This window comes from Colletes gigas, unplaced genomic scaffold (genome assembly GCF_013123115.1).
Source record: "Colletes gigas isolate AHSC1104 unplaced genomic scaffold, ASM1312311v1 Colletes_gigas_Sc00001, whole genome shotgun sequence".
Taxonomy (NCBI): Eukaryota; Metazoa; Arthropoda; class Insecta; order Hymenoptera; family Colletidae; genus Colletes; species Colletes gigas.
Genome location: NW_025106630.1, coordinates 9,727,353 through 9,749,530, shown reverse-complemented (window position 1 = coordinate 9,749,530; position 22,178 = coordinate 9,727,353). Strand labels below are relative to the sequence as shown.

The window sequence follows — 22,178 nt, the reverse complement described above, 5'->3', positions numbered from 1 at the left end:
CTACAATAACGCTATCTAGTGTTTCAATTGCGCTGCAAATTTAAGTTTTTTAAGAAAAAAGAAACATGTATCCTACCTACGTTTGACATATCGTAATTACATCAATCGAAGCGAATTAATCCTTTCTATACATTAAATTAGAACAAAGAACGTATGATTGAAGTAATTCGCAACATTTCGAATCATGAATAACAGAACGTATCTCGATGTTGATGATACAATATTAACGAAAATTTTAACACTACCTGTGAGTAAATATAACTATGCAAACTTTATGCTAAGATTGATATCTACGGTAAAAATGTTTTTAATAATTTTAGGAAAATGCATCACAGATTGACAATATAAACAAACAACCTAATTCAAAACCTTTCTTCATTATTCAGCCTACACCTGGTAATATATTTCTATATAATTACTTGCATCAAATAAATAAATTCTGTTTTTATGATACTCTAGGCATATGTGTGAAAACAAAGACAGACAGCGGAGAAAAAATCTTTTTAAATATATGTACATCCGATAAAATACCAGCACCTGAAGATATATCTGATGTAAAACTGTTTGAGATATTGTCAGAGGAAAATCCAAATTTTGCAGTACCTATGAGTATTGGCAGTGAAAGGCTGGAATCAGATAGAGGTGCCTAAACCTTGCACATATATTTTAGTAAAATGTAACAGTTAGTGATACAATGTATTTAATATTATAGGTGGATCACCCTGTATAACATATGATATTGCAATTAATACAGCATATTTTGAAAAATGTCAAGAGAAAAAGAATTTTTTACTGTTTACAATATCGGTTATAATGGATGGTATATCGGATAAGTTTAAGAAGACCTTAAATGCAGAGGAATATGTAATCCTTAAAAATCGGAAGGTGCGATTTTTTTGTAATTATACAATGACCAAGTAAAATTGCAATCAGATTTTTGTTGCTTTTGTTACATTTATTGCAGGTCATGGGAAAATTACAACAGCATAGAATTGAAAATCGCGAACCCCGAACTTACTCGCAAATTAAAAAACCACTTATCGAGGAAATTAAGTCTCCTGCTAAAAGTACATATGGAAAAGAAACTGATGTTAATCAATCGGAAAATGTTCCTCTAGAGTCTACTGTCGATTCCAAACTAAATTATCTGTTATTAAAACAACCTTTAGAAAAAACAGCAACACATTTGATTGGTTTATTTCAAATGCCTAAAGGGGTAAGGCAAAACTTTATTTACAATTAATAAAGAAACTATGAATCGTTATATTTTGCACAGGTTACTGGTAAAGATGTGGAAGTACTTTTGGATGAAAATCGTATTGTAATTACTGTCGATAAAACTAATCTAACATATGACCTTTCAGTTCCATATACTATAAATATAATGCGCGTAAAATGTCTTCTAGATAAAGATCTTAGGGTAAGACAAGGATCAATTTATCATAAGATTTGTTTTGTTATAAACATATTTCCTGTTGAAATAATGACCATATTATTCATAATTTTTATAGGTATTAAGATTAGACATGCCTGTACAAAGTACTTTAGACAGTGTACAAAGTTACTAAGCAATAAATATAAACGGAATAATTTTATTAATTGTTTTATTATAACAAAAACCTGTTTTGAGTATGATGTTAACAAACATGAAACATTGTAACAATAATTACATTTCAAAACATGTAAAATGTAAAAAGCAGTATTTTTTAATCTAGTTTTTTTTTTCCAGTAAAAATAGTTCTTCAATGTGCGTGAATAGCATGATTACTGTTAAGTCTATATTACATGAAAACCTGTATGTAAACGGCACAAGTATGGATTGAATATCTGTAGCTATTTTAGTATAAGAAATAGTACAGAATATCAAACACAATACATTGTAAAAACAATTTACAGGGTTGCATGTAATTTTATGTACGATAATGTACATAAAAACAATCACAAACGCTGTTGTTGGAATGTAGCTATATATGTTGATAATTACATTTTATGGCACACCGCATCATTAGAAATGCTTCACTCCACAAACTTATATGCCATTTTCGTATTTAAGATTAAAAATCATTTTATAACTCCGTATAAAACGCCGATCGTTCGATTCCAATCATGGAAAAAGCTTTTGGTAATAAATACACTGTATTTACACCTATCATAAAACAAGTTAGATACTTGTTGACTAGATCGATAAAAATCGTATTTTTATTTTTGGAATAATTTTTACTGTTCATAAGGTCCTTGAAATTAATTTTTAATATGGCACACATTGTCCGATAACTAAATTGTTTGCAAAGACTTCTTATTGCAAGAATGCTGCAAAGTCCAAGTACTGTTCTAAGTATCATGCAACCATACATTAGATGAGAAGGCCAGACAATGTGATATGGTGGCTGTATTGTAGGAGCTAACATGACTCCTGTTTTGTAATTAAGCCATGTTCCTAAATGAACTCCAGTGGTGACAGATACCACCATACAGGTATCACCCCTAGAATGAAAAAGTTATTATATGGAATCACATTAATGTATCCATTGAATGTAATTAACTTTATTTATTACCTAGTTGGTGTCCATTTTTTACCAGAGGGATAATAAACTATAACGCATATACTAATGGCAATTAAGGTTGCTAAAGCCCAAATATTACAAACAATATAATCATCTATCGTGTCCACTAAAGGTACTAGTGGAATCATTAATGTAATGGCTAATGTTAAGCCTGCTAGAATGTCTAACACTGTGTGCATGCCCAAATAGAGCCTGCTTGTACACACAAGTGTACACCTTTCAAACACACAAAGATAGTTATATTTCGAGTTCCTTATTAACTTCATAAACCTGCTGTTAAGGCATAATGTATCACTTACCAAAGAAAAGCAATTGTACAGCCAATAGAAAGAGAGTAAATATATCTATTCATTGTAAATAATACTACACTGAATGGAATTGATACACCAATCATAGCATGGGTAGATGGCATTCCATATTCTTCTGACCATTTTTTTTGCAATCGAACTGCTGGTGGACATGCAGGTCGTGGCCAACGTATAATATCTTTTAATGTTTGACCTAAACAGATATATTATAATGCAACAATAACCAGTTAGCTTAAGAATAAAACATGCACAGTTATATTAAATGATAGCTCACCTGTAGTCATAACAATACACCATACTGAAATAATTCGTCTACCCACAACTCCATCAATATTCCAAAACCAAAAAGGTATAAATGTACAATAAAATATTTCATCTCCTAATTCCGTTCCAAATAGAAACAGATAATACCAAAAGTAATTTGATATGGTGTAATTCGGATTCCGGGCGATCGATGATAATCGTTTTTCTTCGTCGTTTGATGCACAGGTGCTTGCAAAATCGACGGATTTTTTCTCCGTCAAGACATGACCGTTTTTCTTCGATTCTTCACAATTCGAAGAACAATTATTCAGGTCGTGTTCAAGTTCTCGCGAAACAATTTCACGTGTCGCGTTACACGAATCATCCTCATGTTTTTTCAAATTTGTTCTGTAATGTATTTTGACACCAAAAGCTTTCTGAATTTTCGCGACCAAAGACGCATCTCTCAAATGTTTCACAATTTTTGTCATGTCTTCTACATGTAACGTACGGGCTTCATCGCAAAAATTTTATTTAACAATCGGGTAGAACATTAACGATACATGGAAGTGGCGACAGCGAATTTATAGTATTTATCCAATCGCATGAAAGAATAAATTAGGACAAAAAAAAAAGAAATATATCGTGTATATGTAAATTAAGCTATCGAATATTCATCGTTATTCGTTGTAATGTAAAATCACTTCCGAGTAATGAAATTCGTTTAAGAATTTTATTTACAACATATAACAAGGTTTTAGAAAAACAGTTTTAAAGTGTGGTGTGCTTGCGTAGCTTGTGTGTGTGTGTGTTTAATCGAATATAAAACCAAAAGTCTCGGCATACGTCATCTTAAAGCAGAATACTCTTCACCAGTTTCACAGCACGTCATTGCACTTTGTGTAGATCATATATGCCTACATTACAGACAACGTTATCTATTTACACTAGCTGTACCCAATTCGATACGAAATCACAGACGAAGATACTTCGCGGCGAGATTTTAGTCTTCGAGCACACTTTGTACTTCACAGTCAGTTTATAACCACAGACGAAGTATAGAATACCTAGACGTTTTAAGCAATGCTTTATCGTATCATACATATTAGGGACAGTCGAACCCCCTTATCATTCCCATGTCACTACCAACGTTATCGGTGCAGACCAGAATACAACTTTTGTATTTTTACCGTTTGAAATTATGACTACATATTGAGAAAGCTAATTATTTAAGATGCAAAGAACTATATAATTCAAAGTAATTACGGGAGCAGTTTTAAGCAGACTCGAGTATATCCTCATTATTCCTCTTTTTATTTTCACTAAGTGTGACATTGAAAGATGTCTGGTAATAAATTATTCTAAATAGAGTTTTTTACGAGATTGACATTTCTTATTATTAACATATCGTTAACGAGCAGTAAACACGTTACCACAGACTAGGTACAGAATAGATTATGCATCTTATGGATATGATGTCATAAGAACTGAAATACCGACTTGGTAAAAACCAATGAATTTTAAGCAATCTCTTCGTTTAAAGCATGGTGATTTTACGTCGAGGAGATTGCTGTGAATAAAGAAACAATTAAACGATTGATTTTTATTTTATTTTATAGACCAGCCTTGCTCCTTTATACAGCAATAATATTCGACGGGACACCATACGAATATTATTTGTATTATGTTGTACGAACTAGAATAAAATATAAAATCAAAATAGACCCATTCCTCCACATCCTATAATGTATAAAATGCAATATACAACGCGTTACGCTTGTAAAAGATGCAATAACAGACGTTTCGCGCATTTATTATACGTTTTTTTTTTTTTTTTTTTTCTTAAAATGCGAACACAGTTCGTTCGATAATCGAAATACATTCGCAAAATGAAAATTTATCACAGAAACATTTTAACTCGAGCGTCAATTATTGATTTAAATCGTTTTACGATTGAAACATATGTCCGATGAAAGCGAAATTCTTGACGGTCAAAGAAACATTAGAAGCATCCGAGTTTGGATGAACATGCAGATCTGGAGTGCCGACAGGGCTTACGCTGTCGATGCTTGGGGAACTCATTCTCTGGATATCGTCGACGTAAGTTTTGTTATCCTGAATGTTCAACGGAACGATAACTTCGTTCAAATGGTTTTGAGGTAAAATCGTGATGATAGGAGTTATGCTTGGCGAGGACGTCTCGGATTGGCAATAGTTTTGCGCATTTTGATACTGGGCTTTACATTTCTTTTCGTGCACGAACAAACTCCCGTTGTGACTGTACGCCGTGCCGCAAATTTTGCAAGCGTACGGTTTTTCACCTGTATGCGTGAATCTGTGCTCTTTCAAGTACTTCAGTCTTCTAAACGATTTCCCGCATGTTTTGCAGTGGTAATTTGCTTCACCGGTATGCGTTGTAATATGTGCCTTTAAAGTACACGACTTGGCAAAAGCGGCACTGCAAAAATGACAAACAAACGGCCTGTCGCCAGTATGCGTTCTTTCATGATTTATACAATTCGAATTCGACGTAAATCCTCGCCCGCAGTATTTGCAAACGTGAGGTTTGTAACCAGTGTGTGTTCTCATATGAAACATGAGACCTGTATTTTGCCTAAATGTTTTACTGCATATGTGACACAAAAATCTCTTGAAATTCGCGTCCTCCTGCTCTTTGGCGCGTTCATGGATTCTTACATGTTTCTGTAATTTGACTTCTTTCTCAAATGATTTATTACATTCGTCGCATCGATATGGTTTCAATACTTCGTTCGATTTTTGTTGATCTTTATCTTTTACGTCGCAGTTACACACTTTACCGCAATTCGTGCAGTCTTCATCTTGCGAATTGTGCGTATTTAACCGATGCTTTAAGAGAGATCTTTTAGTATCGTACGATTTTCCACAAATTTTACAAGGGAAGCCCTTCTCTTCGTTATCAGAGTCAAGCTCCTCCTTTATCCAGCTGTTTATTAATTTAATGGCAGACTTATCATCGGATGGTTTCTGCGTTTCCAAGGACACTTTGTCTTCGTTATGCCCATAGCGAGTTTTATGACTTTCTAATCTATCTCGCCGGAAAAATTTCATATTGCACACATTACAAACGAATTTTTTTTCTGCATGAATTAACAAATGTTCTTGAAGCAGTACATCAGTCGAGCAACATTTATTACAATGTTTACATCGATGAAACGTCGTGTCATTAAGTGCGTCGAATTGTTTGTCAATGCCAACATTTGTCTTTGATAAATGAGAATTAGAACTTGTATATTCACACTCTAATGTACACTTTTTAAACATGTCTGATGTATCATTTTCATTATTTACACATCCTTCTCCCGTTTCTTTTCTTTTACTATTAATACCAATTTCTATAAACCTCTCCTTCAATTCGCCGATATTTTCCAATTTTCTTTTGTCCCTAATTTCTTTCAGAATAGAGAGAACTTCCTTTGGATTAGCTCTTTTATGAACATTTAAATGTCGTACCATAGTATCAGTTTTCTTGAAATTTCTATTACATATTCTACATAATACTGGTTTAATTTTTTCTTTAACCTTGTGTAATTTGTTATGCTTTACCAATTCGTCGAATTGAACAAATTGTTTATTACATTTGTCGCACATAAACTGTTTATCATTATGAGTTGCTATATGCTTTTCCAAAGATTTTTTATTAGAATAATATCTTGTACATTTTGGACAAGCATAAGAATTTTGAGAATCTGTATCCTCAATGTTCAAAGTATGGTCATTTTCTACAATATCACGCTTAACATTTGTATTCTTTTTTATGTACTGTCTTTGTCTTTCCTTATGATTCTTTAAGTTTTCCATAGAAGTCACTCTCTTAAACATAGTTGTCCTTCTGGTCCTATAAGCTTCCTTTCCTGTAATAGTTTTTTCACACGCTGCTTGTTTATATTTAGTATAGGTGTAATTCTGGTGATTATTAAGTTCATTGCAGTCTATGCTATTAGATTTAGTAATTGCTTTAAGCTCATCTATACGCTCTGTGTTTGAATTACAATTTGGAGCTGAAGATACATTATGATCCAGTCGAGAAACTGTATCCGTTTCATTGATAAAATTATAGGTAAAGGTATACTCTGTCTGGCAAAATTGATCCTAATAAAAAGAAAAAATTAATTACAACTATATAAATCCAATTATTCCTTGCATATGCATGAACATTTACTTTGGTGGATTTAAACTTATTTGTATTGCACATTGATTTTAATTTTCCATATACTTCTCTTAATCTGAGATCTGACTGCTGGCATTGTTTTCTTAATTCATGAGCACTGTTAACTTTGATTGTACATTCCATACAAATAGTAGTAGGTAAACCATCGTTCTCCATTATCTAACAAATGGAAATCTTCATCAATAAAGTAATAAAGAAACGAAAAATAGAAGAAAACTAGGAAAAGAAACAAGTTTAAATACTCAACTGACCTCAACACCGCTGCACAAGCGGAATTTCTCAGATAAGTCGAAGGTGTCTTTGCTATCCCGATTATTCCATTTAACTCCAAAAATATATTGGTTATTTTGATTTGTTCTAAGACAAATGCGGCAAGGATTACCAGTGCCGTTGAGTAAAACTGTCATTTCAGATTCGGTCTCCATTAGATCCTAGCGAAAATAATGACTGAACTGGGTTGAACCAGTGATGCCAGATTGAGCACCGGGTGCACTACTCACACTATGCCAGATCACGCGTACGTGAGCTCGTGGAGTTTCGGGGAGTCGACAAAGGCAAACTGACACATGCCCTCTTTCTGGCACCACTGGGTTGAACCCAAAAGATATTTACATTCGAACTCTCCACGATCGTCAATGCAAATTATTATTTGGGAACATTGCAGCGACGTTCTAGAAAACCTCAAATCAAAGAAGCGCGAACCCTGTTGTCGATTGTGATTGGTGCTAAATCATATGTTTTGTTCAAAATGACTCCCTTTACCTCTACTTTGACATCGCCTATCTCTATTTTTCACTCTGACGCGCCAATTTAATCTACTTTGATTTTGATCGAAGCAGACAAACCATAGAGCACTGTTGGGTAACATGTAATTTGATTATGTTTGTTACGATTACTCCTACAAAGCAATTGCATTGTAATTATATAGCAATTATCGTCTAATTACCATTTAATCATTATCGTAAATTGTTGTCATTCAATTGCATTCTAGAAGTAATTATCGCAAATGTAATCAGATTACACTTTGCTTCTCGATTACACGCACTTTATTTCCTTTTTTCTGCGAAAGGCCATCAGCCCATCAAGTTTCTCTGGTAGAGTTTCTATGTAAAGTCAATAAATCGTTGCCAGAATTCGACGATTTCTACAAAAGAAATTAGTTTTTCGGATAATTATTTTTTATCATCATTTGCATTGTCAGTATCCGTAAAGCAAATCTAATCGAAATTCAATTGTGAAGAAAAACAGAAATTCCAGAAAAGGGAACATTTGTAGATACGACGTTGAACCTGTTTATTATGGTTGTTCGTGACACAAGCAAACACGACGCGACGCAAAACACAAAATAGTGGTTTGAGTCGTACTTTTATGATAAATATCGCCTAAAAATTGTGGTGAACATAATCAAATTTGTACGTCTGTGTAAATGGAGCCTTTACCGCAAAAAAAGCTCCGAGGAAATGCCACTGACGAATCGAGTACCGAAGAGTGTACGAAAATTAGCGAGAAATGCTCAAATCAGGGCTTAACCTATGATGTTTTGAGAATTATATTTAAGTATTTAAATGGAATGGAATTATCGAATGCTGCAATGGTTTGCAGGTGCGAGATCGATTAATCATTTTGTATACTTTAAGTGACGGAAACGCTTATTTTTCTACGCGTGATGTTTACTATTGCAGATCCTGGTTAGAAGCGGCAAATAATGAAAAACAAACTAGAGGCCCTACCTATTTGATGGAATACTGCAAAATGCAGTGCAGTATGGAACTTGTTAAGACGAAAATTATTAAAAATTTGCGGATAAAACCTGTTTTAGGATTATTTTTTACATCTCCTTTTGTACCATTTATCAAAAAAGGTATTTATTATGTTAATCTTAGCCTAATATTCATTGACCTATAATCATTACATGCTAATGATCGTCCCTAATGATAATATCTTGACTTTATCAAGATTGCCACTGTAAAGTTCTTCCACCAAATTGTGATACCGTAACGTTGGGTACATACGGAATCATTATCGATAGTACAGAAATTGAGAATAGTTCGGAAGAAATTGTGTGCGCATGTTTGCCAGAAATACCCGGCGTAACAATTAAAACATTTGCAATTGGGGACAACTCAACAAAAACGTATGATATATCACAGTCTGTAAAAAAGTACAGCAAAGATATAAAAGAATTTCTTAGCACACCTGAAAATAATCCCGACATGCCTAAATGTTTATTACTGTTTTCTGATCTACGAGGTCGTAGTTCAGCAATACAAATTTCAAATTCCTTAAGGAGACGGTAAAAAATTCTAAATTTTATTTTAATATTGTGGAGATATTACAATAAAATATACACCTCTTTTTCTTTGTAAATTTAGTTATGCAGCAAATAAACTGTCTGTATGGGGAGGTGTAGCCACAGATTTATTAGTATGTAATTCAAAAGATAGTAAAAACAACAAATGCAGGAATTTTGCAATTTGCGTTGTTGCTTTGATCGGGTCCGTGGACACGTGGTCCATAGTCGTTGATAAAAGTTATAAAACCAGAGAACGAATTGAACAGCGATTGAAATCGTTTAAAAATCGCATTTGTTTAAAAAAACATTCCATGGGATTTATGTTTGCATGTTGCGCGCGTGGAGAACGTATGTTCGACGTATGCAACACGGAATCGACTATTTTCAAACAATTATTCCCGGAAGTACCGTTAGTAGGTTGTTTCGGTGACGGAGAGTTTGGGATAAATTCATTACCAAGCTTGGGTAATGTTTTGTGTTCGATTCAAGTTAAGAAACTATATACTTAATCATGTAATGCATGATATATATTTTTTTGCAGTATCTTCAAGGAAGAAAAAAAATTTATATAACGAGACGACTACAGTTTTCTTGATAATCACGTACGGTTGAACTTCACAGAGTTGATTTCAATTTCTATACTATTACAAATGTACAGGGGACATTAAACTAATATAATTGAATTTTAACGTACGTAGTATACGTACATTAGATTACTAAGAAGGATAAGCAGTTTTGACTTATATCAGCAAAAAAAGTGTGTTACATGACGATGTGTGATAATATATTCTATGTTCATATAATGGGATCATTATTTTATGACGCCCCTCCCACATTATTATCACGAAAATTTAGGAATAATTATCAGTACGAGGGAACGGGAGACCTGCTAATATCATGTATGCGTTACTGTTTACTTTTGAGCGATACGAAAACATCCGGTGGTGCCCCGAGTTAATTGGGCAAAAACCTGCACCTCCTTGAATACGATTACAATGTTTAAAGCACCGTCGAGCAACCACTTGACAGTATTTCCGCGCGTACGATATGGCGTTAAAGATAAACTAAAAGAAACGGGGCCATACGAGGGTCCGTTAACGTCCATTATGACATCGTCAGGGTTTATAAGAAGGTTTCACCCTGTGGCTTGTGCCATCCGATCAATACAGGCGATAGGAACGTAAACGTTTCTATACCTAAATTTCCACTCGTGCGGCTAAATTCCTTCGTAATTTAGTGGCATTCTTAAACTTCGTAACGCGTATACGTGGATCCATAGACCTGTGTTCTCACGAGTAGGAAAATGATCGTGACGTATAAATTTGTACAATTCGCGGTACTGCTCTTTGCTTTTTACGATCTTACAATTTGCCAAGCGTGGAATAGCGGTCTGCGAGAAAAATACGACGGATACGGAGAAGATTGGATTTTTATGCCTGATGGAAACGATCAGCCACAAGTAGCAGTATTGAAACACACGGAAACGGAAACGCGCGGCATTTTTGACGAATCACAAGTCACTTATATTTTGTACACTCGGTAGCTAATCATTTTATAATATACTCGCTTGAATATACAAGACCATTATTTTTGAGATATGATACAATGCGTTAAAGGTCTGGCCCTGAAAATGGCACTCAATTATATACGAACGATACTACGAGACTTTCTGGATCCAATTTCAATCCATCGTGGCAGACGAAATTTATAACGCATGGGTGGAAATCCAGCGCAATGAGCGGTGGCCTGCTCAACATGAAAGAAGGTATTTAGATTTAAACAAATCTTTGTGTAAACGTTATCAAAACAGACCTAATCCAAACCCACTTTAATTCCACAGAATATTTAAATTTTAACGATTACAATGTCATTATGGTTGACTGGCAACCTTTAGCCGCGAGTACGTTTTACCTTGGACCGATGCGAAACACGGAAAGAGTCGGAAAAACGACCGCTGAATTTATTGACTTTTTAGTAGCGGAAACGGGTCTAAACACCGAAAATATTCATTTTCTGGGTACGTATTATTATTAATATTATTTTGTACTCACTCTAATTTAAATCTTACGAATTAAGGACATTCGCTTGGAGCACACGTAGCTGGGAATACGGGAAGTTCGCTGACTTCTGGTCGCTTAGGAAGGATAACTGGCTTAGATCCCGCTTTGCCAGGATTTCATTTGCTCACAACAGACAAGACCCGACTGGATTCTACAGACGCGTTGTTCGTCGATATTATTCACTCATGCGGCGGTGTATTAGGGTTTTTACAACCTCTAGGTAGCGCAGACTTTTACCCAAACGCGGGAACAGCTGTTCAACCTGGTTGTTGTTGTATCCCGGAAGTAGTAGGTAATAGATTTTTTATAGTTTATATGATTTACCTTTAAACACGTTTCTATGTTGTTTCACTGTTTCCTTTCTTTTTTTTTTCAGAGGCATGTAGTCATGGAAGATCGTACGTGTACTTTACGGAAAGTATAGCCACCAAGGCGGGATTTGTGGCAAGGAAATGCAATACCTGGGATCAGTTTATGGGTGGCAATTGCAACTATTCCGATACTGCATTTATGGGAGAACACGTTGACAAAGCGGCTTCTGGAACATATTTTCTTAGAACAAGATCAGAATCGCCGTACGCTTACCAAGAGGAGATAACCGATAACTCGGTTTAAACAAAGCATTCGATGTTCAATCAAATTTGTGTTTTTCGAACGGATAATGGAATCGCGCCGGCGAATAAAATTTGTATATTAATAACAATGACTCGTATTATCTGGAAGACATCTAATGTAAAATATTTTACTTTAATAAATAATAATTACAGTATGTTACATTTTAGACACAACAAACTGTTCATACACTGCCAGTTTTCAAATATTTTTCTTCATTAAAAGTTGATATTCTTACCTTACCTACAAAACATGTATTGATTCGATGTAACTAACGATCGCCGACAACATCGGGAATGATTCAGAGGTTTAGATCGGTTTGTATAGTAAAGTTGTGACGTATTTTTTGCGGTAACGATGCGTTGCCGACAAAACCATTACGCTGTCTTTGATACTTAAGGCGTAGAGATGATTTAACATAACGTGATTTGGTTCTGGTAGAAGTGTTGGTTCGCACTACAATTACGTTATTAATCAATTTTGCATCTAATAAAAATTTATGTACATATGTTTAATAGATCTACTTACAGACAAGGGTGTGTCTTTATTCAGAATTACTTGCAGCAGATGCGGCGGTAATATCGGTGGCCCAGCTACTTTCTCCCAAGGTTTGTGAGGAGGAATTTCTTGACCGTACTCTGTTTGAGCACTGCTAATAATACCCTCGCTATCTTTCGCGAGTGCTTGAAAAACTTCAAAATCAGATTTCCTAACGGATACTAAATTATTTTTGGAACCCATGCCATTGTCAACAATTTTCTGTAAAACAGGTATTTAAAAAGATACATAGAAGGAACTTTCGTATCGTGTCTTCGTAATGTTAGAATCGATAAAATGATTTTTTACTATGTCCGGATCGTGTCTCCATTCACCATCGACAAAGAACTTGTACTGATGTTCTCCCTCTGGTAAATCAATAATTGTTACAAAATCACCGTGACTCTTAACCATTGGCAAAGTTTTCCAACCGGTAAAAGTTCCACTGATATAAACTTGTTTACCACCTCCTTCCCATTTAAAGACCGTCGGTAGCACCTTACTGTCCGTTACTTTTGTACCTTCTGATACGGTGTTGGAACGTGGACGTTGAGAACCAAAGTCATCTCTGTCATGGTGACCGGTCTTTAGATAAAAGAAACATTAGGGTTTTGAAAGACAAACATACGATTCCCAATAATTAGTTTACTGTAATGGCATACTCGATGTACTTTAGCAAAATAAGGCTCCTCTTCTTCGTTAGATGATTGGAAAACCAACTTTTGACTTGGCTTTTTATCGAAAACGAAAGCTTGGCCTTCTTTTCCTGGTGACGGCGGGGGATGGTCTTTGGTATGACGATGTTCCCTGCTACTGGTGTTGCTGTGATGATGACCAATCGGTTGATTGCTCCCAGCATTACCCATTATCAGATCGCGATTCCTATTACGACGAGAATTAATATCAAATCATCGAAACAACAAGCAGCAAAGTGTCTCTGTATCCCTATTTCTTCTTTTGTTTACGAGGACTTGAACTTTGGAAGTAATTTCTATTCTCACCTAGTTAAAAGGACAATCAAGCTTTAAATTACCACTGCCGTAGACTACTTCGTTTTCATTGGTCTTTCGTAATTTCAACATACGTTGATTGCTATTCACGAATCAAACAAGACGAGAACCTAAAACGTTAAAGAACTGCGGGACACAATTACGATTCTATTAAATTCAACTAAAAATGGCTGTTTCGTTCGTTCGTAACTATTTACCGGCCAAGCCGATGAAACTGACCATCGATTATGACGTAACCACAGACAGAAACTGGTTTTTTTTATCCGTGACATATGCAAGGTCGCTGTGGTACCGTCTGTGTCGTTATTCATACGTCGATAACTAAGCTGACGCTGATTGTGCCACAGACGACGTATACGAGTAGACCTTTCTGAATTAGACATATGAGCAGCAGCTATAGGTGTCCGTAAAAAAATTTTCAAACGACCACACCACCTACAATAGTGAACATATATCAATAAAACTTTTCTCTGAAGTAGAGCTCATGGGCACCTACAAAAAAGTATTAGACAACTTTTCTGTAGGGCGTCAAACAAAGTTACTAAAAATCAAAAACGAATTTTGTAGGAAAATCGACAGGGGGTAGGTGACTAAATTTTTCGACGCAATTGTAAAGCTTCAAATCATTCTGGAAAACTTATTTTCGATTGCAGGGGTCAATTACAATAGACATACCGTCGAAATCATAACCATTTTCGAGAAAAAAGAATTCTTTACTGAAAATATTCAAGCGTGACCCATCGGTGGTACATGATTTGCACAGTCTTGAACTGTGCCAGCCAAACTTGGACGTTTTAGCACCAGGGGGCCTGAGGTCGAAAATGAGCGCCATCTAGCGTTTCAACTTTCAAGTAACGCTAGTAACGGACTTAGAAATGCAACAGCCATCTAATGGCGACACTTTGAAACTAGAACGCCTCCTAAAAATATGCACGCCGCTTATGCATGCTTGTCAAGTACCATAGTCAAGTGGTCTCTTTATTGAGAAGCCACTCTTTAAATTGAACAGGTTGAGACATCGATAATCCCTCGAAGAGGCACACTGCGTCTTTGTGCCGCGAGCTTGCGCGGTTCGTAGGTCATCGCATGACAGTCTCGGTGTTTATGTCGCCACGGCCTGTCCATGCACGCTACGCGTACAAACTTACCGTTCGAAGTGACCACCATGAATTTCGATTATAACATTGTTCCCTACGTTTGTGTAAAAAAAGGAAACGCCTAAGAGTGCCAGCCCAAAGAACGCACCTAACCGCCAACGGCAGTTTACCCGTTCGTTCCATGGAATTTCGCATTCGTGAAAAGTGTCTCCGGAACAGAGACGCCAACAGCATCAGAGCGTCGCGGGCCAAACAACGGAAGTTATTAACATTTATTCGTCATCGAGAAGTTCGAACCGGACGCGTTACTCTCCGTGGTAACCAGTCCGGGGATCGACACAACTCGGGCGGTCAGATCCGCAGTGTTCGATCCCTCCCCGTTGAACGATTCGAAAACGGGACGGGATCGATAGAGAAACCATCGTTAGATCCATCGATTTCCCTTAACATAGGTAAGCCCCGCATTTGCAATATCCTCTCGATCGATGGAAGCTAGCCCGACAGACGCATCGATAAATTCTACGGACGCGTTCGTGCGTGTCGCGACAACAATAACAGCGACTTACGAGACAGTTCCGCGAAGCGTGCGTCTCCCGCTTACGAAACTTTCCAGACAGTCTCTCGACCCTCGATCGATCCACGGATCCGAAAAATTTCAACGCCCGGCGTATGTACGCGGTACGAGGCGGTCATTTCTCGTGGTGAGTGGACGAAGCTCTCGCGTTCTCCTTTCGTCTGTTCAGTGGCGTACTATCTGTTCCTTAGATCCAGCGGATCGAAGCTGAAAGGACCGCCGACGCTCTGGTTCGATTCGGAGGGACGCTGTACTTGGCATACCTCTTCCAATGATAGATCTTCTCCCCTCGAGCCCCGCACTTGGTGGTGGTTCACCGACGAGTGAACGCGTGCCCGTGCTCGAGGACGTCGAGGACTGCCGCGTAGGAAGAGGACTCGTCGTGTATCGACCGTCAGGGGGATGGCAGGGAGGCAGGAGGGCGAGGGCGAGGGCGCAGCCGCCGTCTCTCCGCGGCAAACTAGGCCAACGCTGCGCGAAGTCGGCCGCCTCTGTATCAACATCTTCAGAGCCTTTTGTGCCGGGGACGTGGTCGTTCCGTTCGCGGCCGCCGCGTCAGCAACCTCGACCGCAGCCACCGCCTGTCGAGTGCCAGAGGCGGCCACGATGGGCAACCTGCAGAGCGACGCCAAGAAGAGGACCAAGAAGGCCAAGGGCAACGTCGACGGGACACCGAGCGCTCACGGGTCCGTGGCGGACGGTCTCGAGGATGGGAACGACACCGCCGACGACGGGGAGACGGGGGACGCGGACGATACGTGCGCCAGAACGCCGCATGGGACTGGGAGAACGGAAGAGCCGCCGAGGATCGCGTTCGAGAAGGTGCGGGCGTCGCATCATGGCAAACGACAGGCACCCAGGCCGCCTGGATCCAACGAGAGAAAGGTCAGGGATGCGTCCCAGTGACGGAGACGTCTGTCCTTCGTTTTGCCGTGGGTAGGGGGCGGAACACGTTTGATCGAGTCTCGTACAGAAGGAAGTAATATGTAAGGGGGAGCAAAATAAAAATAGCAAGATAACGTGTACAGTACACAATGGATAGTTTCAGACTCGCGTCAGCATGAATGAGATCATTCTATTTATGGAATTTTGAGATCCATAGGTCGCGTATAAAATACCAGAGTCCTTGGATATTTTGATGGTGCATACAAGGGGAATATGAAATATGATCGTACGAACGTAATATCGATAATTTTCCTTTGAAGAGTTCTATTCTTAAGCAGGTTCAGCAGGTCGGTGTCGAGGATGAGGATAGGATGCCGCAGGAGCCGACGGAGAAGCTCGAGGACGAGAGGTCCCAGCGATCGGAGGACACGGTCGAGTCGACGGAAACGAAAGTAGAACCGGAACCACCTAACACGCTGTTGATACCGGTCTCTGTACCCCATCAGCGACAGGGTCCAGTCGTTCTGGTCACGGATTCCTGGCGACTGGTGAACAAGGGTTGCGTCGTGACGGAAATCTCGATGCCAACTAGTCAGGAGTCGTCGAGCGACAGCGTGTTCACGGATCCAGAGGATCTAACGGGCGCGGCGGAGGCGTCGAAAAAGCAACTCCCCACGGTGTCTCCGTCTGCGTCTCCGGTTTCAAAGACCCGCGACGCCGAAACGTCTCCTCTGTCTCCGCTCACCGGTGAGCACTTTCTTCTTTTCTCAAAGAACATCTTTCATCCTACAATCTATCTGAAAATAACAAATGTAATATAACGGAATTAGTAGCTGAACTAATACCCTGCTAATCTCCGTGTTTGCGCCGTAGTATTATCGCGAAGATTGCACAAAGCATTCTCTAGAAATATGAACAATTTTTGTTGGACGAATCTTAGGAGAGAATTGCGTTTAGAAGCGGTTTCCCGTTGCGTCGCAGATTATGCAGCATCCTGTAACGCTCTTTGACATTACCGACGAATCTCAGGGTGACCACGGTTCGAGGATGCTCGTGAAATTCGTACGCAGTGATAATACGCACGCGAGACAAACGCGTGTCTTCGATAAGGGGCGCGATAAGAGATATCGCAGGGGCGTGACTTGGCCACGTGTTGCGTTCGTGTATCCGCAGTGTAACGCATTCTGTCGCGAACGATGGACCGTTTCTCGTTTCGCGTTCGGACGTCGCCGCTTCGACCAAAGTTTAAGGCGTTAAAAGTTTCGTGACAACACATGTGGATTATCTGGAGCCACCGGTTCCGATCGTCGTCGGTTTCACGGATCGTACGACGAGCGCGTTTCAATTAGCGGCAACCAGACGATGCGCAATTATCTTTCTTACTCGGGAGGTTAACGCGTCGGTCAATAAACGCTAATCTCAAATATTAGCGGATCTGATTGAAATTCGCGTCGCGGGGGACGAACGTAACCGATCACGAGACGTCCACTTGGACTATTTCGATCCTCGAACGCGAATCTCGGAGTACTCGTTGAGGATCGACGAGGAATGATACGAGTTAACTCGTGCTTGTGTTCGTACCCGGTCGTTAAAAGTTACACAGGTTCGATTTCGACTTTACCAAACGAGAGACGAGAGAGGAAAAGGTTCAAGGACGTTGTTTGATCTTTCAGAGAGACGACTCGTAGACACCCTGATCTCTGCGTTGCCGGAACACTTGAAGTCGAGACTCACGGAGGACGAAGTCGAACAGTTCGCCTCCAGACTCTTTTCCAAACTAGTTTCGGATGGCCTTCTCGACGCGATTACGCTCGACGGTGGTACGCAGGACAAGGAATTCGTGGTAAGATGTGCACACAGAGAGTCAACGACCGTTTTTCGGAGCAAGAGTAACGCGTCTATCGTTTCAGGAAGATAAGCCCGCGTCTGCTAGCCTAAACTCGGAAGAAGCGATCGCGAAAGATCGCCGAGACTCTGAGAAGGAAAGGTTAAGACGCGAGGTCGAGCGACTTCGTGAACTGACGAAGAATGCGGACAGAACGACCCAAGGGAGATCCACTCAGACGTCCCCTACGACTGCGTTTCTGGATGGAGGTCCTGGAAATATCGCGAGGACACGAAGTTCGGGAGATTCCGCGTCCCCTACGGAGAGATCGAGCGTCCAGGACGTTATTCTCGAGGAGCCTGCGACCAGGATAGCGTCTCTGCCGGTTGCAAATGGCTACAAAGATGCTAAAAGTGCGAGGGACTTCCCGTTCTTGCCAGCTTCTCCACTGCCACCATCGATGTCATCCCCGTCCACGTTCTCGAGCACACCTCCACCCCCGCCACCTCCACCGCCGCCATCACCCTTCCTAGATCATCGTTCCCCTAACAATTCGTGTTCGATTTCCTCGACGCAGCCTGCCTCGTTTTCCATACCACCTCCACCGCCACTGCCAGTTTGTTCGTTGCCAGCACAGTCGATTCCTTCGCAAAACATAACTTCGTTGACGAGAATACCGCCGCCTCCGCCTCCTCCAGGACCCTCGCCACCAGCCCTGCAACCACTGACCAGAGAAACTCCTGTCCCGCCACCTGCTCCACCCCCGCCACCTCCACCACCCTCACCAGCACCGTCGTTAGGCGCCATGTTGGGTGCTCCGCCGCCTCCACCACCTCCACCGACACCATCGATGTGCTCTGTACCTCCTCCACCACCACCCCCTCCTCCTCCGCCATCGTTACTGGCAACCACGAACGGTGTACTCTACGAAAGCTCGTCGATTCCTCCACCACCGCCTCCGCCACCACCTCCAGCACCCTCGATAAGTGCCATGGGAAGACCACCTGTCCCACCCCCTCCGCCACCGCCTCCGACACCTTCGATTCCCGGTATACCACCGCCACCGCCACCCCCCATGGGGATACCTGGAGGACCGCCTCCACCTCCGCCACTGCCAACGATGGGAGGTCCACCTCCTCCACCGCCACCACCGTCGATCGTAATACCCGGTGGACCTCCGCCACCGCCACCACCGCCGGGATCAACGGCGCAAGGAACGCAATCGACGGGCCCCTGTCCCTTGCCCGCGCCTCCAGTGGGGGGTTGGAACCCGGCAAGCAGAGCGTGTGAGTAACAGAACGCAGGATGCGTCGCCGTGACGCGTGGTGTCGAGACATCGCGATGATCAGTACTGTCTTCCACGTTTAGGCATGAGGAAAGAATCGCTGTGCCCCGAGGTGCCCATGAAACCGCTCTACTGGACGAGGTTACTGGTACCGGTGGTACCGACGGAACATGGCTCCGTCGACAGTTCAGATTCACCCGTTCAGGTATGTCTCGATTCATCATCGTCACCTTTTACTCGACAGACTGAAATCGTTCCAGGTTCCGCTGTGGTTGGAGCTAGAGGAAGAGAAAAACCTGGACATGAAAGAGTTCGCCGGTCTCTTTTCGCGTCAGGTGACCGCGAGAAAGCCCGTCAAAAAGGCGGACGATTCTTCGAAGCCGTCTAAGGTGCAGCCGGCGAAGATTCTCGACTCGAAGCGCTCGAAAACCGTGGGCATACTCGAGAAGAGCCTGCACGTGGACTTCTGCGAGGTGGAGAACGCCGTGTACAATCTGGACACGAGCGTGGTCAACCTGGAGGCCTTGCAACAGATATACGAAATCGTACGGCTCGCCACAGTACTGTCTCTCTTCTTGCCAGTTTCCACCTCCGGGGACCGATCCCTTTACATTACCCAGTGATCTAGTACACGCCACGTATCGTCGTAACAGTACCACATTACACACCACGCATCGACACATTAATAAACAACACCAGTCAATCACGTTCAGTCTCCGTTATTTTCTACCCTGCTTACCTCGAGCAACAACGCGACTCTGATTAATTTTGCACCTGGAGTCTTGCTACGAATGTGCCAGATAGCCTTACGAGCCAGTAAACCGAAACAGCATTCGACATTTTGTATGGAAATTCACGCAAGAAGCGAGGCAGTGCACCTATTGCAACGCGTAGTGATAGAGATTGAAATCCCAATTGTTTACAGAGGCCAACGCAGAAAGAGTTGGAAGACATAAAGGCCTTCGAGGAAGCGAACCCGGAAGTGCCTCTGGACCGGCCAGAGATCTTCCTGAAGAAACTCTCGTGTATAAATTGCTTCACGGAGAGGATAGCCTGCCTGATGTTCCAGACTGAATTTCACGACGCCATATCCTCGGTGTCCACGAAACTGACGAACATGCGCACCACCTGCGATTTCCTCCGCAGCTCCAGTTCCCTGAAGAAGGTCATAGGTCTGATCCTAACGCTGGGCAATTACATGAACGGCGGGAACAGGACGCGAGGCCAAGCGGACGGTTTCGGCCTTGAAATCCTGGGCAAGCTGAGGGACGTGAAATCAAACGTTCCGGGGATAACTCTTCTCCATTACGTCGTGAGGGCTAGACTGGCTCAAGAGAAGGACCATAATTTCGAGGAACCGTTACCCTTGCCAGTACCCGAGCCTGCAGATGTGGAGGCCGCCTCGACCATCAACTTCGACAATATCACGGCCGATCTTGACAGGCTACAGAAGGAACTGCAAGGTAAAGTCTACAAATTTGTTACCAAAATGCTTGTGATAATATTTTTCTGAGCTTACCAATACATTGTTTTTCCTGTCCTGTTCAGCTTGCACCAAGAAATGCAACAAAGTGGTGGAAGCAGATTCAGCAACGACGGGACCGTTCAAGGCAAAGATGGACTCGTTCTTCCGCGAGGCAGCCACGGAATTGGCGAACGAGCAGGAGGCGTTGCTGGAGGCTAGGAACAAATTTAAGGCTGTGATGCAATTTTATCAGTACACTCCTAAAGGTAGCAGCCTGGACACGGCCGATCCGAATGCATTTTTCGTTCTCTGGCTCGGTTTCTGCAAGGACTTCAAGGTACGCGAACCTTTGTGTTACAATTACGCTCGAGCATGCTGTTTCCAAAACGGTTGGACAAACTCTGTCGACGTTGTTCGATGGAATCTAATTATAATAATAAAAAAAATCTCGTACCTCGTCGTGAGAGCGAACCGGGCTACTTTGAGGAGTGTACGAATGACTGGATTCCTTTACGCTGGTCTTGCAGGACATCTGGAAGAAAGAACAACAACGAATACGAAAGGAACGAATGGAGGAGATACGAAAGAAGTACGAGAGCAAGACCAAAGTGGAGAAACTGAAACTGAGCGCCACGGGGTTGAAGGCACGGCTTCAAAAGCTCTCGCGCAAGTAGTGATCGTAGATACACCGTTTTGGTGCATATTTGTTTACGAACCGAGGCCTCTGAATGCTAATTTTCGAGCGCGAACAGTCATGGCTGCCGCGAAACGACAGCACTTGGATCGATCGTACGTCCCTCTTTTTACGGCACTAATTTTGTCGAACAAACGATTCTCTCTCGTAGATATATACATTCGTTCATGAATCTGTTATTGTAAATAGTCTCGTTAAGTTTGCACGCACAATTTGTATATAAAATGTTCCGCGAACAAATTGATTCGATCGTTAATAAATGATACTTTTTATACGAACGAGCATCGTTCCCTTTCTTCAATCGCACACCCGAGGCAAACAGAGGTCTGTAACTTGACGTAGTTACAGACCAGGGATGGGCAAATTGTATCTCAGAAACTATTTCAACAACGAATACTATACTTGGTTTTGAGACCGTGATTCACGTTTTGACATCTTCGCACAATTAATTTGCTCTCACGCTTAGGACCGAACAAAAGGCATAATAAAAATCGAAGGAGGAACACACATTCTTTT

The 22,178-nt window shown here is 41.0% G+C and overlaps 7 protein-coding genes across 15 annotated transcripts; 4 read left to right on the top strand and 3 right to left on the bottom strand.

Annotated features, from left to right (window-relative positions):
* The first annotated feature begins 107 nt into the window (after positions 1-107).
* On the top strand, positions 108-1,619 carry LOC122396078 (PIH1 domain-containing protein 1-like). Its single transcript, XM_043394199.1, has 7 exons — positions 108-247; positions 321-396; positions 460-642; positions 713-885; positions 965-1,216; positions 1,277-1,420; positions 1,512-1,619. The coding sequence occupies exons 1-7, from the start codon at positions 185-187 to the stop codon at positions 1,566-1,568; spliced, it is 948 nt and encodes a 315-aa protein (XP_043250134.1). The 5' UTR covers positions 108-184; the 3' UTR covers positions 1,569-1,619.
* Positions 1,620-1,702: 83 nt separating this feature from the next.
* On the bottom strand, positions 1,703-4,199 carry LOC122397981 (sphingosine-1-phosphate phosphatase 1-like). The gene is made up of 4 exons (XM_043397522.1): positions 3,147-4,199; positions 2,864-3,065; positions 2,556-2,780; positions 1,703-2,484 (listed from the first exon to the last, which is right to left on the bottom strand). Exons 1-4 carry the CDS (start codon positions 3,604-3,606, stop codon positions 2,067-2,069), a joined length of 1,305 nt encoding a protein of 434 aa, XP_043253457.1. The 5' UTR covers positions 3,607-4,199; the 3' UTR covers positions 1,703-2,066.
* A 628-nt stretch (positions 4,200-4,827) lies between these two features.
* On the bottom strand, positions 4,828-11,816 carry LOC122397968 (zinc finger protein 675-like). Of its 2 annotated transcripts, none has more exons than XM_043397511.1 (4): positions 11,670-11,816; positions 7,577-8,469; positions 7,317-7,484; positions 4,828-7,246 (listed from the first exon to the last, which is right to left on the bottom strand). In XM_043397511.1, the coding sequence occupies exons 2-4, from the start codon at positions 7,748-7,750 to the stop codon at positions 5,063-5,065; spliced, it is 2,526 nt and encodes an 841-aa protein (XP_043253446.1). In that variant the 5' UTR covers positions 7,751-8,469; positions 11,670-11,816; the 3' UTR covers positions 4,828-5,062. The 2 variants fall into 2 exon arrangements, with proteins under 2 accessions (XP_043253446.1, XP_043253437.1); XM_043397502.1 differs by lacking the exon at positions 11,670-11,816 and having other exon boundaries at positions 7,577-7,756; positions 7,826-7,921.
* On the top strand, positions 8,752-10,283 carry LOC122397987 (F-box only protein 22-like). The gene is made up of 5 exons (XM_043397537.1): positions 8,752-8,927; positions 9,008-9,186; positions 9,282-9,618; positions 9,698-10,083; positions 10,160-10,283. Exons 1-5 carry the CDS (start codon positions 8,752-8,754, stop codon positions 10,228-10,230), a joined length of 1,149 nt encoding a protein of 382 aa, XP_043253472.1. The 3' UTR covers positions 10,231-10,283.
* Positions 10,904-12,321, top strand: LOC122397994 (pancreatic triacylglycerol lipase-like). Of its 2 annotated transcripts, none has more exons than XM_043397551.1 (5): positions 10,904-11,157; positions 11,235-11,383; positions 11,459-11,635; positions 11,695-11,970; positions 12,055-12,321. In XM_043397551.1, the coding sequence occupies exons 1-5, from the start codon at positions 10,922-10,924 to the stop codon at positions 12,291-12,293; spliced, it is 1,077 nt and encodes a 358-aa protein (XP_043253486.1). In that variant the 5' UTR covers positions 10,904-10,921; the 3' UTR covers positions 12,294-12,321. The 2 variants fall into 2 exon arrangements, with proteins under 2 accessions (XP_043253486.1, XP_043253494.1); XM_043397559.1 differs by having other exon boundaries at positions 11,695-11,966; positions 12,055-12,219.
* LOC122398004 (5'-AMP-activated protein kinase subunit beta-1) lies at positions 11,802-14,156 on the bottom strand. 5 transcript variants are annotated; one of them, XR_006259165.1, is made up of 7 exons: positions 13,829-14,028; positions 13,490-13,709; positions 13,137-13,412; positions 12,819-13,049; positions 12,534-12,746; positions 12,003-12,230; positions 11,802-11,940 (listed from the first exon to the last, which is right to left on the bottom strand). XR_006259165.1 is itself a non-coding variant. In XM_043397584.1 (6 exons), the coding sequence occupies exons 3-6, from the start codon at positions 13,691-13,693 to the stop codon at positions 12,600-12,602; spliced, it is 858 nt and encodes a 285-aa protein (XP_043253519.1). In that variant the 5' UTR covers positions 13,694-13,709; positions 13,829-13,963; positions 14,035-14,156; the 3' UTR covers positions 12,464-12,599. The 5 variants fall into 5 exon arrangements, 2 of the variants coding, with proteins under 2 accessions (XP_043253519.1, XP_043253528.1); XR_006259166.1 differs by having other exon boundaries at positions 12,003-12,216; XR_006259167.1 differs by lacking the exon at positions 11,802-11,940 and having other exon boundaries at positions 12,002-12,230.
* Positions 14,157-15,917: 1,761 nt separating this feature from the next.
* Positions 15,918-22,137, top strand: LOC122396581 (formin-2-like). Of its 3 annotated transcripts, none has more exons than XM_043395159.1 (9): positions 15,918-16,393; positions 16,732-17,140; positions 18,067-18,236; positions 18,304-19,504; positions 19,587-19,708; positions 19,764-20,048; positions 20,429-20,966; positions 21,052-21,234; positions 21,496-22,137. In XM_043395159.1, the coding sequence occupies exons 1-9, from the start codon at positions 16,115-16,117 to the stop codon at positions 21,831-21,833; spliced, it is 3,525 nt and encodes a 1,174-aa protein (XP_043251094.1). In that variant the 5' UTR covers positions 15,918-16,114; the 3' UTR covers positions 21,834-22,137. The 3 variants fall into 3 exon arrangements, with proteins under 3 accessions (XP_043251094.1, XP_043251176.1, XP_043251260.1); XM_043395241.1 differs by having other exon boundaries at positions 21,052-21,305; positions 21,496-21,790; XM_043395325.1 differs by lacking the exons at positions 15,918-16,393; positions 16,732-17,140 and adding an exon at positions 17,852-17,996.
* Positions 22,138-22,178: the final 41 nt, after the last annotated feature.